Here is an 18,090-nt window from a genome sequence, read left to right on the forward strand (position 1 = left end):
ACTGTGAGTGAATCAAATTATTGCTGTGATAACTGAAAATTCTGGTTTGGTCAGTTCAGCGTTTTTACAAATATCATGAGATGTTATTCAATGTTCTTAGATTTTAATGGCATGGGTCATTAATCTCATATCATAGCTGTTGTATTCCTAATATATTTTGTTTTTCAAGAACATTGTTAGCTGGGCCCACAATAATATCTTCCGCTTTCTTGTCTTGTAGGCAACTTTGTTGATGAGATCGAATTTGGTCATGCTAATTTGTGCTGCTCGCCTAGGTGCAGATACAGATTTTGCAAACCTATATAAATATTTCATTACAAGATTTTTCAGGATGTTATATAAGTGTCTTTGATATGCCATTGTAGTTTTTTTTTAATATTTTGAATTCGATGATTTCATATCTTTTTATTTTAAGTTTGAGTGATTCTGTTGTGTTTTTGTCATTTTTATTAGTTTTTTTTATGTCTATATAGTAGGGATGTATTTATCTTATACGATATTGGATTTTTTCCAATATGCCGATATTTTTTAAATAATTTTGGCCGATACCGATATATTTTCTTTTTGTTGGGAAACAACACCAAGTCTCTCCTGTGCAGAAATTATAAGCAAAATATTTTTAATTCTGGTTAGTTTTTAACAAGAACTTATTTGTTAGAATTAAATAAACAACAATGTTTTTTCTCAAATAAAACTGGTTTTCTCTCAGAGCAGCTCCACTGATGTTCATTAGTGTTACTACAGTAAAACTATGGTAAATGTGGGTGATTTGTGGATTGAAACGTCTTCTAACTGGATCGTTGTTGCACTGATTCTGCTGCTCCGATTTATTTGGCTTTAAACTAGTTTAAATTAAAGAGATGTGATTTGTACTGAAGAACTGCGCTGAACTCGAGTGCTTCTTACTGGATTTCACAGCGTTGTTTAGCATGTGATCGCGACTGGTCACTGTAATAAACGCATACGCTCTAAGCTCGCGCTGCGCTGTTTTCTTTTGAGGCGAGCAGATAAAGGGTCAGTGTGGTGCGCAGTTCAAACCAGTACCGCTATTTTGTTCCGCTTTTGACGTGTTTGGCGTTTAACATATCTATCATGCACAACAGAGTGACAACGCCTATCAGTTAGACAAAATGTCTTTTATCCAGTGTGTTTGAGTTTGTTAAACCCTGTAAACACCTCTTAAGCACAAAGAATAATGCAAGTGGGCATTTTTAATTATTTATTTTTGTAATTGTGGCTTTGAATGATTATGTTTAAAGATCGATTAATTGTGCAGCCCTAAAATAAAGTATCAAAAGCAAGAAATCATATGGTTTTATTTAACAAAAACAATGTATTATAAACAATAGAGCTAATGTAGAGTACGCATTACAACTAGGGATGTCGATTTTTCGATCATTTCCACAATCGATCATCGTTTAAATTAACGATCAATTAATCGATTAATCATTAACCTTAATGCTGCAAAATGCGTCTATTGCAGTGTCATAGTAACCGGCATGACAGGATGTGCAAATAGCTACTACTCAAAACGCCAGCTTCCTCACCCGAATGAAAAGGGTTTTTAGTCTAAATAAAAGGCTAGTATCAGGATCGTAAAATGAATGGATGTGGTTATGATCAATTGATAAAATGAAGAGAGCGCCGTAGTTATGCACGGGATCATTATACTTTGTGGCCGTTTCATATTCTTTCATGGAGACCGCTGAATGCGCCTTTTTAAATGGTTTCATGGTGCTTGTTGTTTTATTTTAAAACATCATCGCAATGTTTGCAATTGACATTATCGGGATTTTAAATAAAATTATCCCAAATGCAAGCACGGCGTATGGGGTTGTGATGTGCGGTCAGTGATCCGTTTCCAAAACCACCGGCATTGCAACGGCATAACACACGGTTACCCATTTGAAATATTTTAATGCGAGTATTATGACACAAGTGAGGTACAAAGCTTTATTAATAAGAAAAATAATTGATTAGCAGTCAAATGTTACATCGACCATGCTTTTGGATTCATGCCGTTTGAGCGCATACATTTAGATCAAGCCATACTGTTCTGTTGTGTTCTGTTTTGCCAGATGGTCAAAACATTATTTTCGTGTAAGACCCCCAGCCCCTTCACCGTCACTCACAGACGTTTGCACGTGTTTTGCGCATGAGCCGCACACACCCCAAAATGAAACTGCTTAATCGACCATCGATAGCTTTTATTGATCACATCGTTTATCGACAATTAATCTATCGTCTATTAATCGTTGACATCCCTAATTACAACAAAGGCCTGCAGGGGGCGCCGACGGCCTGATGATTATTTTTACACATTACTGTGCGATCTAATCCTTGTTTAATATTGACCAAGCACCATTTAATTCAAATGTCCGCTTAATCTTTACTATTTGGCCATTTCTTTAGGACAGAATCACTAGCACAACCTGAGCACATGTGAGTTAATGTATTCCTCTTATCGGCCAGACATATCGGCATAATTTTTCATCTCGGGCCGATGTCGATATTTACATTTAAAGCCATTATCGGCCGATTCTAATATCAGTCCGATAATATCGTGCATCCCTACTATATAGATTTTAGTTAAATTTGTTAACGTTTTATTATATATTTTATAATTTTAATATTATATTTCAGTTCATGAAAAACATTTTTATAGTTTTAGTTAATGATAATAGCCTTGATCAATACTCGACTCATAACATGTAGCAAACAATTCTTTTATAGAAATACTTATGTATTTGTTAGAGCTTTCTACATAGAAATATTGAACAAATTCTGCATTCTGCATTGAACTAACTTGTGCAATGTAGAACCTTTACCACATTATTTTTCTAGTGTAGTAGTTTGAAATATAACCTTATGTCAACTGAATGAATTTTGTACAACAGAGTGTCTTCCTGTCACCCTTTGTTTTATTTGTCTGCAGGAAAAATTTAAGTGTTTATTATTTAGAGGCCGTCTATTCCTGCTGATGAATCCCCTCATAGGTTGGAATATGAGCATTATGCCAGCTCTGTTTTACTTCACCGGGACTGTGCTGCTTGTTCATATTATTTCCACTGAGGTGACTGAGAGAAGCTCCTGGAATTACACGCAGAAAGCAGAGCTTTCCTTCACATGCCAGCTGCCAGAAAGCACAATTCACAGAAATTACGATGTGGTATTTTTGTATCTGAAATTACAGAAAGGTAGCACTGGATGTTTTAATACACATTATAGGTGATAAAAAAAAAATGACAGTGCCAACTTAATTTTGAGCACTGATTGTGGGAACTGTTTGTGCTCCAATAGTTCTAAATAATGAAAATGTTGTCAGCTAAAAACAGCCCATTTCACTGTCTGCTATTTAACAACTTTATACTGGAGGTGTTTCTTGTAGACCTCATGCAGCCGCTTACAGAGGCAGTTCTGAAGATCCAGTGGAAAGCGTCATACGGAGCTCTTCAAATCAATATGACAGGCCTGACAGTTTAAAGCATCAGACTTAGAGGGGCTCTCAGATTCTCTCAAAAGGTGTTGGTTCTGCTTGCAGCTAATGACTGCATTGCATTGTAATAATGGTGAAAAACTGCTTTCCCTGACAACTGAAATGGAACCTACTTAATATAGCACAGTGAAGCACTGGCTAACACATAGATTAGATATTCAACACCACGTCACCTCCATCTCATTGTTTTGTTTCTGTGAGCAATGGATGCCTTGTTTTAAGGAACCTTTGGACTCCAAATTTGTGCTTGGGGTGAAATGTTTAATCTGTCAGATCCCAATTCATGTAATATGCATGACTGTAAATCCCACCCAGATATGCACTGACCTTTCTTATATGCCGAGTATGAGAGTGTGTTGTCATGGTGAAAGCTTGACTGATGTGTAGACATGAGATCGGGAAGTTCATCTCTGCTGTTCAGACTTTGAAATGTCTGTGTTGTGAAGGGTTCTCCACATTCAAAGCCTGCTATTTTCGCTAACCTCTTCTACCTTGCATAGATGCAATGTTTTCTTAAGCAGCAGGAAGCAGTTAATGACTAGATTACTGCCAAACTGTTTGTTTAGGGTCAAGAGGGCTTTGTCACAAAAAGGTTACCGAGCAACAGGCCAAAAAGCTACATGATTTGTCATTGCTGGGTGCATGCATGTAAAATCTATTTTAATGAATTGAGTTATTGAGAAATGAGTTATTGTAGGCCAGTTGAGGTTAATTATAGCCAAATGTACAATGTTAAGTAAATACACCATAAGTGAAATGCCTCTGGTGCTTTATATGATGATAAATGATGTAATCGTCCTGATTTGTAGTACTTTTTAATGCTATTATGTCGATGAACACTTTTGTTTACTCAAGTTTTTTTTTAAACTCATAAATCTCATGAGAGCCCTGCCCCAAAAATGTATCTTTTTTATGTCATACAGAAGAAAGTAAAAGATGGAATACACTATTTGACTTTTGCCCAGATTTATTCCCTGATTTGCAGTCTGGAGAGTCAGTCTGCAGGTTTAGGCAGTTGGAGATGACAGATTTCAGATGACAGATTTTGACTTACTGTTCTCAAATCCATTCGGATTTTGAGTCATGTTGACAATTGTTTCAGTAATTGATGACAGAATAAAAATTTTTTGGGCAATAACTTCCTTTAAAGGGATAGTTCAACCAAAATTCTGTCATTAATTACTCACCCTCATGTCATCCCAAACCTGTAAGACCTATGTTCGTCTTTGGAACACAAATTAAGATATTTTTGATGAAATCTGAAAGCCTTCTGACCCTGCATAGAAGCTACGAGAATATTTTTTTGTGCACAAAGAAAACAAAAATAACTTTTTTTGTTTATATTTGTCAGAAAGCTCTCAGATTTCATCAAAATATCTAGTAATTAATGAGAGAATTTTCATTTTTTGGTCAACTAACCCTTTCAATGTCATTTAACACAGGTGGTTTATGCACTTTTTTGTTATTTATTTTATATTTATCCTCAATGGAGCAGTAGACTGAATAATTTTCTGACTCCATCTCTGTGATAATCCTAGAAAGTGAAATGTAATTTAATAAAATAAAAAATAAAAAACATAGAATGGACATGAATTTCTATTTAGCCAGACTATGTAGAGTACAGTGTTGATGTGCTGTGCTAGAGCGATGTATGTGTAGACTGGTTATAGTGCAGATGGGATCTCAAGAATTCCAAAGAGGCTAGTAATGGAAGCGGGAGAAGTAGGTTAAGATGTTGCAGATTGTGTTGGTCATGGGGGGAAGTGTGGAGGGTCAGGGCTGAGTTGGAGAGTTATTCAGGAAAGACCTGCAGTATCAGCATTTGCTTACAAAGGCTAGTTCACACCGTCTTAATAAACTTCCAGCAGGAGTTGTTCGATCAGTGTACGCGTTTCTGTTTTTTGGTGATTTGCACAGAATCTTCAGTCGCTGGTTATCGGATCATGGAATGTTTGAGCAGTCTGGTGTGATTTTCCATCAAACCCTGACATAATCAGACTTAATCATGAACCGTTGCCATGACAGTGAGGTAAAACCTTTGCCAACTCTTTAGAAATTAATGTGTGTGGATGTAACTGCCATAATAAAATCAGAAAAATGTGTATATATATATTATGTATTGTATAGATGATGTGTAATTGAAGAGTAATTATTATTTTTATTTTTTTAAGATTTCTGTAGCATCTTCAGTATCAAAACACAAGGAATGAAAATGCTGAATTCAGTGCGCATCAGTAATAATTTAATAACTTTCACATTCACTTTCACTTTATGGACTTTATTATTCGAATATTCTTTTGGTGGGTTGGCATTCGATTTTCAATTTTGAGATTCCAATACTTTTTTTTTTTTTTTTTTTCGAACACCTGGCATCCCCCGTGAAACCGTTCTTATTCGCGCTTGAATATGAATAGCCCATGAGTGAACGTCATGAACATCATGATTCAGTTAATCTGGAAGAGACAACAAAAATGCCGAAGACCTCAGCTGTGTGGGAGACACACACAACATGAGAAGAGTGTAGTTAGACTAAGTAGGTAGCTTGCAACCTGATTGTGATTTATTTGAAATAGGGATGCACAATATTGGATTTTTGGCGATATCCGATATGCTGATATTTTTCAACAAATTTTGGCCGATACCGATATATTTCCTTTTGTTTGGAAACAACACCAAGTCTCTCCTGTGCAGAAATTCTAAGCAAAATATTTGTAATTTTGGTTCAATTTTAACAAGAACGTATTTATTAGAATTAAATAAAAAATAATGAAGGTTTTTTGACAGGGCATTGAAGCTTTGAAAATAACTATAAATAAAGTATATCAATCGCTGCATTTTTCCTCCCAGAAAGATGCAGTGCTAACCCTAACATTTTATTTTAAGATTGAACATTTGTAGAAGGTCTAAAACAAAAAAGCTGTAAAAATTCTGAATCTTTTAGACCTCATGATTTGGTTAAAAAATAAAACATATTACACATTAAAGAATAAATCAGTATATATAAAATTATTTAATTTACAAGTGTCATGTTTGTGATTTTTTTTATTTTTTTTTTTTTTATTTTATTTATTTATTTATTTAATTTTTTTTTTCCCATGTAGGCTATAGCTTCTGACCATTAAATAAAACATACTTATTATTTAATCAGAAACACAGTCTAAATGTTCTTTGTGTAGGCTATTTTACTTTTAATTTAATTAGAATTAGGCCAACAGCGCCCCCTAGAGATTCAAACTCCTATCTGAGCAAGCGTTAGGACCTAGGGGAGGCTGTCGCTGCCGCTGCTGTCACTGCATGTGCTATAACTGTTTACTCTATCGTACACCAAGGCGTCATTCTGTACTTGCATTCTCAGTTTAAATGCAGCGATCCAAAACAGGCAATCTAATCGTCATTCAGACAAAACTTTGCTTCAAGAATTAGCCACACTGCTGACGTGATCTAATCACTAGCACACTCCGAGCACATTTGATTTAACCCATTCCTTTTATCGACAAGACATATCGGCATAATTTTTCAAATCGGGCCGATGCCGATATTTAAATTTAAAGCCATTATCGGCCGATTCCGATAATATCGTGCGTCCCTAATTTGAAAGTTTGACTTTGTAAAGAAATAGTTTGTTTATTGAAATGTGAGCTGTTTAGCCAGCCTAATGTTACCTTGTTATATTTAGCCTATTACAGTTTGTTTTATTCTATATAAGAGAATAAATTTAATTTATTTGTTCCTTAATTAAAATATGTGATGCTGTTATTGAAAGTATGCTACCGTGTCCTTTATTTATTACAGTTCGTTGAACTTCGTTCATTTATTTTTCGTTCTTTTATTTAAATAGCCTACCCTACGGTGTCAGTAATTACTGTGCTGCTAATTTCTGATTTGGGAGTGATTTGTTTGTTAGAAAAATGTTAGGCTACCTTATTAAAAGTATTTCTCTTAACAGACCTGTGTGTTTTGTATCACTAGTGCAGTGTCCGTTCTCAGAGCATATAAGCCCTGCCCGCGTGAGGCACACTGCTTCCGGCTCGTGCTGTTCTGTAGTTTATTAAAAGTTTATTCATTCTGAACGTGTCGCGTGTCCATATTGCAACAAAATGCGACACTGCACTCCCTTGGGTCTGCAGCAACACACCCGCCACGCATGAAGTCGATTGGATGAATGGTTCTCGGCATAATAAAAATGCAAATAGACAGACAGACACACACAGATTCCTGCCTTTATTAGAGAGAAGAATATGTTCAGCTCAAAAAATGGTATTCGGACCAGCCCTACATAAATTACTACATTTTTATGAGTGGGTTGATTCAGAGCTTCAAATATATATATATTTTTTTGAATACAGACTACTGTTATAAAATTTGCGATTTGTTAGTTATAAGTTATAAGATTTGCTCTCGCCAAAGCTGCATTATTTGTAAAAAAAAAACAAACAAAAAAAACAGTAAAAACATTCATATTCATTTTAATTTAGTTGTTGCTCACCTTCATCTTTAGGGGGAGGTTTTTGCTCCTTCACCAAATTACCAGGTCAGCCAACTTCATCCCTCAGGTTGATTCATCATAATTTCAGTTATTCTGCTGCTGTTAGCAAAGTAGATAATTAAAGAGTTTGTTGTGGGTACATTTTAGTGTTTATTGCTCCCTCGTTCAGATCACTTCAAAGAAATTATCTTCCAAATCCAACTCTTTTTCCCAAATGATTTTTGCGCCCATATTTTACAAGTAAACAAAATCAAAACACCTGTCATCTTTTAAAATAAATTGAAGAATTGGCAACCTGATGTAAAATCTTTTTTTTTTTTTTTAATTGTCAGTTTAAACAGGTTGGCAAACACTGGTGTGATTAAGCAACACATTGTAAGCACACGACTAAGCTAGAATTAAAATATTTGGCCTCTGTGGGTTTCATAAAACCATCTTTGAACGTAAATACAATGACATAGAGGAAATGAGATACTCAACATTTGAATAGAGGGCACATCATTAATAACAGCCAACCTCAAATAGCGGATTAATGATTAGAGAGGCATGATCCCTGAATATATTTATGATCATATGAAAGGCACAAAGTTCATACCATGTGTTACTAGGCAACTGAAGCAACTTAGCGTTTGCTGTGAAGATAATGATACGAGATTGAAGAACAATTGGATGAACTGTCATGAATGGCAGACTGTGAATAAAAAGGATGGAGCAGACAGTTTACGGTTTGCATTTATAATGGCGTATTGTATAGCCTGAGGGTTTTTACATTTTTTCTGCTTAGGGTTCTCAGGCTGAAGCGTCTAAGTGTCAAAATAACTGCTGTGAAATGAACAGGTGGTGAGACCAGTTTTCATGAGCAGCTGGAACTGTGATAGACACCTATTCAGAAAAGGATACTGATGAAAGGATGAATATGACAAGTTTATCTCTCATTGTCATGTCATGTTTAATATGCATGGTGACAGTGCAATGTATTTGAATTTGCTTAGTGTCTATTTCAGTGTTGATTTGTGACAGTCTTTTGGTGAATTGATTTCTGCATTGGAAATTTTTTTATAAAAATAAGTATAAAAAGAGATGCTGAAAAAAGTCAAAGATTTACTTGATTGTTGTAGTTTTTTGGGGGTTACTTTATTATTACTGTTATTGCACCAATGCAGCTTTGCTATTACAGTATATAGGGCTACACTAAAAAATACTTATGATTCAGTCACATTTGCAGTCTTCCCAGCATACACTGGGGCATGAATAATTGTTATTAAGTGTATCTCACTGAATTTATACTTTTATGAGAGTTGTTTGATGACTTTGTCATTGTGTTCTATTACTGTCCTGGAACATTGCAGAGTTGTAATTCTTTGTGAAAGTCTGTAACAGATTTTTACTTTTACTAGAGCAGTTAAAGTGAAAGTATGAATCCCATAGGGTTAAAGCCAAAAGCCTACTTAACTTTCATGAAGTCAGTGGGATTATATCTCTTTAGAGAGGATGTTAATAGCATTTAGAAATGCATTAATTCTCTATTTAGACTTCATAATTTTGCTTCTTTATTTAAAAAAAAAAGAAGCTCTTTAGTACTGGCAGCTGTTGGTTAAATGCATCAGTAAAGGAAATTTCTTTGTGCTCCATTTTGCCAAGTGGCTGAAGTTTTTCCTCTTTCTTTTTTTTTTTATTAGCTGCCTTTCTCAGTTGTCTAATGGGAATGGGTTGAGTAATGGAATAGAACAAGAGTTAACCCTGCAGTTCTCCTTAAGCAACATCGGTTAATCTTTTAGCAGTAAGCAGCATCTAATGTCTCACAATAAGTTGAGCAGCCTCAGTCTGTGCTTTCTGTTCTCATTAGATCATGGGCTCAAGAGCTGAGATCAACATGGGGCAGCTGCTGTCATGAATCAAGCTCTATTCATTAACACCAAACCTAATCAATTAGATTAGACAGGCTTTGGGTTGTTCAATAAGCAGTCTGCACAAGATATCAGAGAAACATGTCCTCTTCCCCATGGTGCTACAGAAATCTACAGTCTTTGAACCTCTTTGAAAGTGTGTTATATACAGGATAACAATGCATGATACATAATGTATAGTTATTCCTACCTGAAATGAAATTCTTTCATGCTGTTCAAAGCTTATGGACTGTAAAGTGTAATGCATGACAGAGTCATCGCTGCCTACTTTTTTCTGAAAATAACCCAATGTTTATTGTAATTTTTTTGGAATATCAAATTTTTATGTTTGGTTATATATGGACTCTCCTATAATTTATACCTACATTTAAAAACAACATAAAAATGTAAAGTGATGTTTTTGTGTTGTCTATGCTGATTTTGGAGTTTATTTAAACATGGAAAAATGTGTTAAATAGAGTTAATACTTTTATTCAGGGTCCATGAAATTAAGAGTAAAGACATTTATAATGTTAGAAAAGATTTACATTTCAATTAAATGCTTTTTTGAACTTTCTGTTTATCATAATTCTAATATAATGAATCATGGTTTCCACAATTTTTTTTTTTTTGTAAACTGTTTTTAACATTGATAATAAAAATGTTTTTGAGCTTCATATCAGCATATTATAGTTCTAAAGAATAGAGATTTTCTAAAGAATCACATGACACTGAAAACTGAAGAGGCTGCTGAAAAGTCAGCTTTGCCATCACATGAATATTTTACATTTCGAAATATATTAAAATATATTAAACAGATATTTTAAATTGTAAAAATATTTGTACAGGTTTACAGAATCGAATGATCGAATAAATGCAGCCTTTTTGAATATTAGAAACTCTTTTTTTTTTGTGTGGCATTTTTGTCTTTTATTTAGATAGGACAGTGTAGTGAGTGACAGGAAGCAGTGTGGAAGAGAGAAAGGGGGTGAGATCAGGAAAGGTCCACAAGCTGGAATTTGAACTCGGGACGCCTACATTGCGACTATATATTGGCGTGCTGCCCACAGGGCTATTGGCGCTGACTAAAAACTTATTTTTAAAAACATTCTACCAACCCCAAAATTTTGAACAGTATAGTGTATACAGGTGCTGGTCATAAAATTAGAATATCATGAAAAAGTTGATTTATTTCAGTAATACCATTCAAAAAGTGAAACTTGTATATTAGATTCATTCATTACACACAGACTGATATATTTCCAATGCTTATTTCTTTTCAGTTTGATGATTATAACTGACAACAAATGAAAGTCCCAAATTCAGTATCTCAGAAAATTAGAATATCAATTAAGACCAATGTTGGCCAACTGAAAAGTATGAACATGAAAAGTATGAGCATGTACAGCATTCAATATTTAGTTGGGGCTCCTTTGGCCTGGATTACTGCAGCAATGCGGCGTGGCATGGAGTCGATCAGTCTGTGGCACTGCTCAGGTGTTATGAGAGCCCGTGTTGCTCTGATAGTGGCCTTCAGCTCTTCTGAATTGTTGGGTCTGGCGTATTAAATCTTCTTCTTCACAATACCCCATAGGTTTTCTATGGGGTTAAGGTCAGGCGGGTTTGCTGGCCAATCAAGAACAGGGATACCATGGTCCTTAAACCAGGTACTGGTAGCTTTGGCAGTGTGTGCAGGTGCCAAGTCCTGTTGGAAAATGAAATCTGCATCTCCATAAAGTTGGTCAGCAGCAGGAAGCATGAAGTGCTTTAAAACTTCCTGGTAGACAGCTGCGTTGACCTTGGACCTCAGAAAACACAATAGACCAACACCAGCAGATGACATGGCACCCCAAACCATCAATGACTGTGGAAACTTTACACTGGACCTCAAGCAACGTGGATTATGTGCCTCTCCTCTCTTCCTCCAGACTCTGGGACCTTGATTTCCAAAGGAAATGCAAAATTTCCGCATAATTTGGCGCAGTGGATAAGACACATGCCTTTGGTGTGAGAGACCCGGGTTCGAATCCACTGTGAGACACCAATGTGTCCCTGAGCAAGACACTTAACCCCTAGTTGCTCCAGAGGCGTGCGACCTCTGACCTATATAGCAATTGTAAGTCGCTTTGGATAAAAGCGTCAGCTAAATGAATAAATGTAAATGTAAATGTAATTTACTTTCATCAGAGAACATAACTTTGGACCACTCAGCAGCAGTCCAGTCAAGACGCTTCTGACGCGGTCTCTTGTTCAAGAGTGGCTTGACACAAGGAATGCGACAGCTGAAACCCATGTCTTGCATACGTCTGTGCGTGGTGGTTCTTGAAGCACTGACTCCAGCTGCAGTCCACTCTTTGTGAATCTCCCCCACATTTTTGAATAGGTTTTGTTTCACAATCCTCTCCAGGGTGCGGTTATCCCTATTGCTTGTACACTTTTTTTCTACCACATCTTGTCCTTCTCTTCGCCTCTCTATTAATGTGCTTGGACACAGAGCACATGACCTTTTGTGTCTTGCCCTCCTTGTGCAAGGTGTCAATGGTCGTCTTTTGGACAACTGTCAAGTCAGCAGTCTTCGCCATGATTGTGTAGCCTACAGAACTAGACTGAGAGACCATTTAAAGGCTTTTGCAGGTGTTTTGAGTTAATTAACCAGGGGTCTTCAATATTGAACATTTTCACAATATTCTAATTTTCTGAGATATTGATTTTGGGACTTTCATTAGTTGTCAGTTATAATCATCAAAATTAAAGGAAATAAACATTTGAAATATATCAGTCTGTGCGTAATGAATAAATCTAATATACAAGTTTCACTTTTTGAATGGTATTACTGAAATAAACTTTTTCATGATATTCTAATTTTATGACCAGCACCTGTATTACAAACATGCAAGACACAGGTAATATGAAGAATTTTGTGAATGAATGGCATTGCAAGGGGAATCTGTGATCTACACACACAGGCACTCATTCCATGTGTCTGGTTATAACCTTGGTTTTTTTGCAGTCTTTTAAAATGTTTTTAGTATATCCCTATTCAGCTAACACAGTTTCCTCTGGATCTTTGTGTGTGTGCGTCTGTGTGAGGATGTGGGCTTGTTTCAGTAGGTCACACTGCAATGTTTATATATTTTTCTTGTTTCATTTAGCCTGCAGAAATTCCTTACTGATAGCTATGATTATTCTTAGTCAGATGTGAAACAAAATGACATGCTGTTGTTATATTTCATAAACCCTGCATATTACTTATACTTATATATATATATATATATATATATATATATATATATATATACACACTGTATATTTTTTCTCTGTTACTGGAATACTAGGAACAAACAGTTCTGAGAAAGTGCTCCTGCTAATGTATTATCGTTTCCTCAGTCCCTCTGACAGCTCATTGAAGTGCCTGCTTTCCTCTGCTGCCATGGCTGCCACTCCTCCACCTCTCATGAAGAAGCACAGTCAGACTGATCTTGTGAGTCGCCTCAAGTCCCGTAAGGTCCTGGGTGTCGGCGGGGAGGATGATGACGGAGAGGTGCACAGGTCCAAGGTAACTTCCCACTTGCCTGCACCAGTCTTCATATTTGACCTCAATAGCAGCTATTCCTTTTGACATTTGCATATAATTCACAGCCTGGCCCCACATTCTACCTTTATATGGGTGCTAAATTGCCAGTGGTTGTCCCCCCGTTGTCAAAAAGATGCTAGACAGAATTGACTATCTGTTCTCTCCATCGGTCTTCAAACACATTCCAGAGAACTAAATGACCCTCGATACCAGACACTAACGGCCTGGCTGACCAGTGGACTACCTCCACGAGTACAACACACATAACACACATGCATAGAGACATTTCCTTTATTTAGACCATAATTAATCAGTTACAAATGTATCTGGTATATGCATGTTATTTGTATGTTTCCTTATTATATTAGCCTAGTGACCACTCGTTATTTGTATTGGTAAACTCTAAACACTCATATTCAGGTGTATTTTTTTTTTATATAATAATAATGATATGTATAGAATCTAAACATAATACACGTGTTAATTGTATCTATCATAGATGGATAGATAGATACTAGGGGTGGGCAAAAAAAGTATTTTTCGATTAATCGTTTTTTTAATGACGTCGATTCTCAAAAGCCGCGAATCGATCTTTTCCGGTATTTATTTCAGCACACATTTAAAACAAGATCTGATTAATGTGATTCTTATCATTAGTCTTCTCTACTAGATGTCACCCTTATTTACCTTGCGCGATTTTACAACAGAAAGCCTGTCATTCATTCAGTGCTTAGCTTATCATGGTGGAGATACTGTTGATGAGAACCAAGAACAAAGCGTGATTCGTAATGCTCAGGTGAAATGCTATAGTAATCCTATAAATCTGTGGAAGCATTTGACATCACGCATAAGGCGCTATGATTTCCGCAATCAATGAATGAATTACGGTTGGCGCGACGCACTTTTGATTATTACACACATAACGTTACTAAAGCGTGGACGACGCTCGCTGTGTTTTCATTTTCTGCCGTCTCACTTTGATGATATTAACACACAAATATCATCTTCAGCTGCTCTGAGTCATTTCATTAGCATTTTACCTTTTAATTTGAGAAAACTACCATCATATCACATGATACACAGCAGCTGCAAGTTCCTCACGACAACCGTCAAAATAAAAGTTTAGTTTAACGTTAAGAAACGGTCAGAATATAAGACTCAGTGCTACTACTACTAATAACTATCAATAAATCTTTATTTTTAAAGGAATAATCCCATTTGTTTCTTTTTTTATTTTAAGAGTAAACCTCTGTGTAGCACTTTGTTTGCCAAAAAAATAAAAGGGTTTAATTTTCATTTGATTAGGATAAATTAAATTAATGTTTTATGCCTTCATCCGATTACCAGAAAAATTAAGAAGAACATTTTATAGGGCTCTATCATTGTTTAAGAAAGGACCCTATACAAAAAAAGAATAGGTTTAAAATACAGGCCTGTGGTTCTTAATTTCTTTTTATTAATTCACCATTTGTAAACTGATGTTTACTGTTCATTTCTTAGAAATAGCAATAGCTTTTGTATTAAAACTATATTCACTGAATGTTATAAAAAAAAAAAAAAAGAGAATCGAATTAATCGAGAGCTTGCGAATCGAAATCGGATCGAATCGGGACATTGAATCGATACCCAGCCCAAATCAATACATACATACATACATGGATATCTATGTATCTATCTGTCTATGATAGGTATAATTAACACGTGTATCACGTGTTTTCTGATTTGTTATTTTGTTTTCGGATTTGTCATTGTGTTTTCTTACTTGTTATAATGTTTTCGGAATTGTTATTGTGTTTTCTGAATTATTTTGTTTTTTAGATTTGCATTTGCGTTTGTAATTTGTTATTTTGTTTTCAGAATCGTGATTTGTTTTGCACTTCTCGGCCACCGTATAAAACAGTTGCTGTGACACACGCCCCCATACAAACACACTCTGTACTATAGGGTGCACTCCTTTTTTTCTTAAAGGGGACTACCACAACAAAGAAAATGCATTAGGATTAAATAAAGTGCAACTATTACATGAATGCCACATGCTAGTGCCAATCAGGATTGTGTTTTGAAGGCCACAGCAATCACTTTACAAAATTATCTGCCGCTCACCTTCCATTGCTTTCTTGCTTCCCCTATAAAATGACCTGTAGCCAGGATTTCAGCACCACAGCTTCCCATCAGAAATGGATCAGGTTTTCATCAACACTAAATTACTCATGCTGCGGAGGCTTTTAGTGGAGCGTGGTGGAGTAGGGAGATGGAGCCCTCTCTTTTAGGGTGGGAGAAGAAAGAGAAAGCCTGCATGTTTAATGGCCATTAGGGCATGTTGATTTTTTTTTTTTTTTTAGCCCGGAAGCCACATACATTATTTTGAGCTAGAAATGGAAAGGAGCGAGGTAACATCATTGTGATTAATTTCTTATAGAGCACTTTGAACGATAGAGGATGTCTATATATGTGTTTCAAAAATATGTAAAATGTACATTGCTACTGTATAAGATCCTACTGATTTCCTTAAAGGTCCCATATTGTCAAAACTGAAATTTCCTGGCTTTTTCATGATAACTGAGGCCTAGGGGCTATGTAACTACCATATAAGTTTCAAAACAGTCAAAAGTAGCTGTGCCTTTTCACGAGCCCTTGTGACTTCCGTAAAATGTGACGTCCGAACTACTCGGTCACCGCCTTCAGTCACCATCCCGAGCACCGCCCACCGTCCTTTTGCCAAACGCCCAGACAACATAGCGTCCATTCCATTGCTGAGCAACAACAACACGGAAACATGTCGAAAAGATTAACTTTAACGGACAAAACCAGATCAGCTGACTTGTAACGTTACACTCTCACTCAAAGGATGGACAATCTGACAGGACTGTTACGATGAGGTGGATCACGTCTAACATGTATAGTAAAGACACCAAAGTCACCGCGTCTATCTAGTCATGAAGTTGTAAATATACTGAACAAAATTATAAACGCAACACTTTTGTTTTTGCCCCCATTTTTCATGAGCTGAACTCAAAGATCTAAGACTTATTCTGTGTACACAAAAGGCCTATTTCTCTCAAATATTGTTCACAAATCTGTCTAAATCTGTTTTCGTGAGCACTTCTCCTTTGCCGAGATAATCCATCCACCTCACAGGTGTGGCATATCAAGATGCTGATTAGACAGCATGATTATTGCACAGGTGTGCCTGGCAGTGTCTTGCAGTGGCAGCAGGTATGCGATCAAATTCTTATTTGAGGCTGTAATTACGTCGATTCTGGCACCCAACATCACAACAAGATGATATTTTAAGCTCCTTATGTAACTTAGCCGAGTCTGCGCTGGGCTGCCTCCAGTTTTCCCTTTGTTTTGCTTCCAGCTAGCGCTGTGATGTAATTGTGACGTTGGCCATATATGACCCTAGTTACCTGTGGTTGGCCTGGCCATGCGTCACTCAGAAAACAACAGGCCAATCAGAAGAGAGGCTCATGAATATTAATTAGACAGGCCAAATCGACCTGATCTTAGCAGAGCTCCTGAGAGAAGAGGTTTAAAATATATTGAGATGGTTTTTGGTACTTATACTCCAAATATATATTCTTAAGGACATCAAAACCTAAAATAAAACTCCAGAAAGGTGTACAATATGAGACCTTAAGCACTTTTGACCCTTCTCTAAGCCTGCAACTAATGGTTCTCTTTAATAATTTTGTGTTCAAGATCCCAGGTGGGTCTCTCCACATGATGTGTCAGAGAACCAGGGTTACGACAGTAACCTGTTGTTACTATTGCTTGGTCTGACATGCTTTTTTGTTAGAGTTTTTATGTAGACAAAGAAAAGAATGAATTGAGTGAATTATTTCTGGGATTATTCAAGAACATCTAGAACAACTGTGAATTTAAATATAAAATGAAAAGGTTTTCAATATGCTTTCAGGTTTCATTATTTGGTATAAAGAACTAACACTAGACGAGCAAGTTTGATAGAATACATGGCAGATAGCGATAGTTGCCATGGTTGGATTGGGTAGTTAATGTTAAATCTAAAGGGGTTGTTCACCCAAAAAATAAAATTCTGTCATTACTTACTCACCCTCATGTCGTTCAAAACCCATAAGACCTTCGTTCTTCTTCGGAACACAAATTAAGATATGTTTAATGAAATCTGACAGCATTCTGACCCTGCATAGACATCTTATGCGTTCTGAAGATGAACGAAGGTCTTCCGGGTTTGGAACGACATGAGGGTGAGTAATTAATGACAGAATTTTCGTTTTTGGGTGAACTATCCCTTTAAGGCCGGGTTTAGCGAAAGGTTCATTGACCTTCTTATCTCAACCCCCTATATATGTTTACACACAAATTGTACACTACCTTGCAAAAGTTTGAGGTCTGTATATATTTTTTTTTATATCTTTTATTCAAGAAGGATGCAAATAATTGATAGTAAAGACATTTAGGATGTTATAAAATATTTCTATTTCAAATAAATGTTGTTCTTTTAAACTTTTGAAGAATCCTAAAAAAACATCAAGAGAATCATGGTTTCCATAATCATATTACGCAAAACTGTTCTCAAAATTGATAGTGCTTAACACTGTTGGTGTTAAGCACTAACAGTAAAAAATCAGCTTTATCATCAAAAAAAATTAATCACATTTAAAAA

At 36.0% G+C, this 18,090-nt stretch overlaps 1 protein-coding gene across 2 annotated transcripts in view; it reads left to right on the forward strand.

Annotated features, from left to right (window-relative positions):
* Window positions 1-18,090, forward strand: part of LOC306869018 (tumor protein p53-inducible protein 11-like) — a 32,443-nt gene that overhangs the window by 4,870 nt on the left and 9,483 nt on the right. For both annotated transcript variants that reach the window (XM_079415563.1, XM_079415562.1), the window contains one exon: window positions 13,256-13,424. In XM_079415563.1, the coding sequence (XP_079271689.1) occupies window positions 13,299-13,424 (126 nt within the window). In that variant the 5' untranslated portion in view covers window positions 13,256-13,298. The remainder of the gene's footprint in view (window positions 1-13,255; window positions 13,425-18,090) is intronic.

The sequence above is a fragment of the Barbus barbus genome (assembly GCF_936440315.1).
Source record: "Barbus barbus genome assembly, chromosome: 1".
NCBI lineage: Eukaryota > Metazoa > Chordata > Actinopteri > Cypriniformes > Cyprinidae > Barbus > Barbus barbus.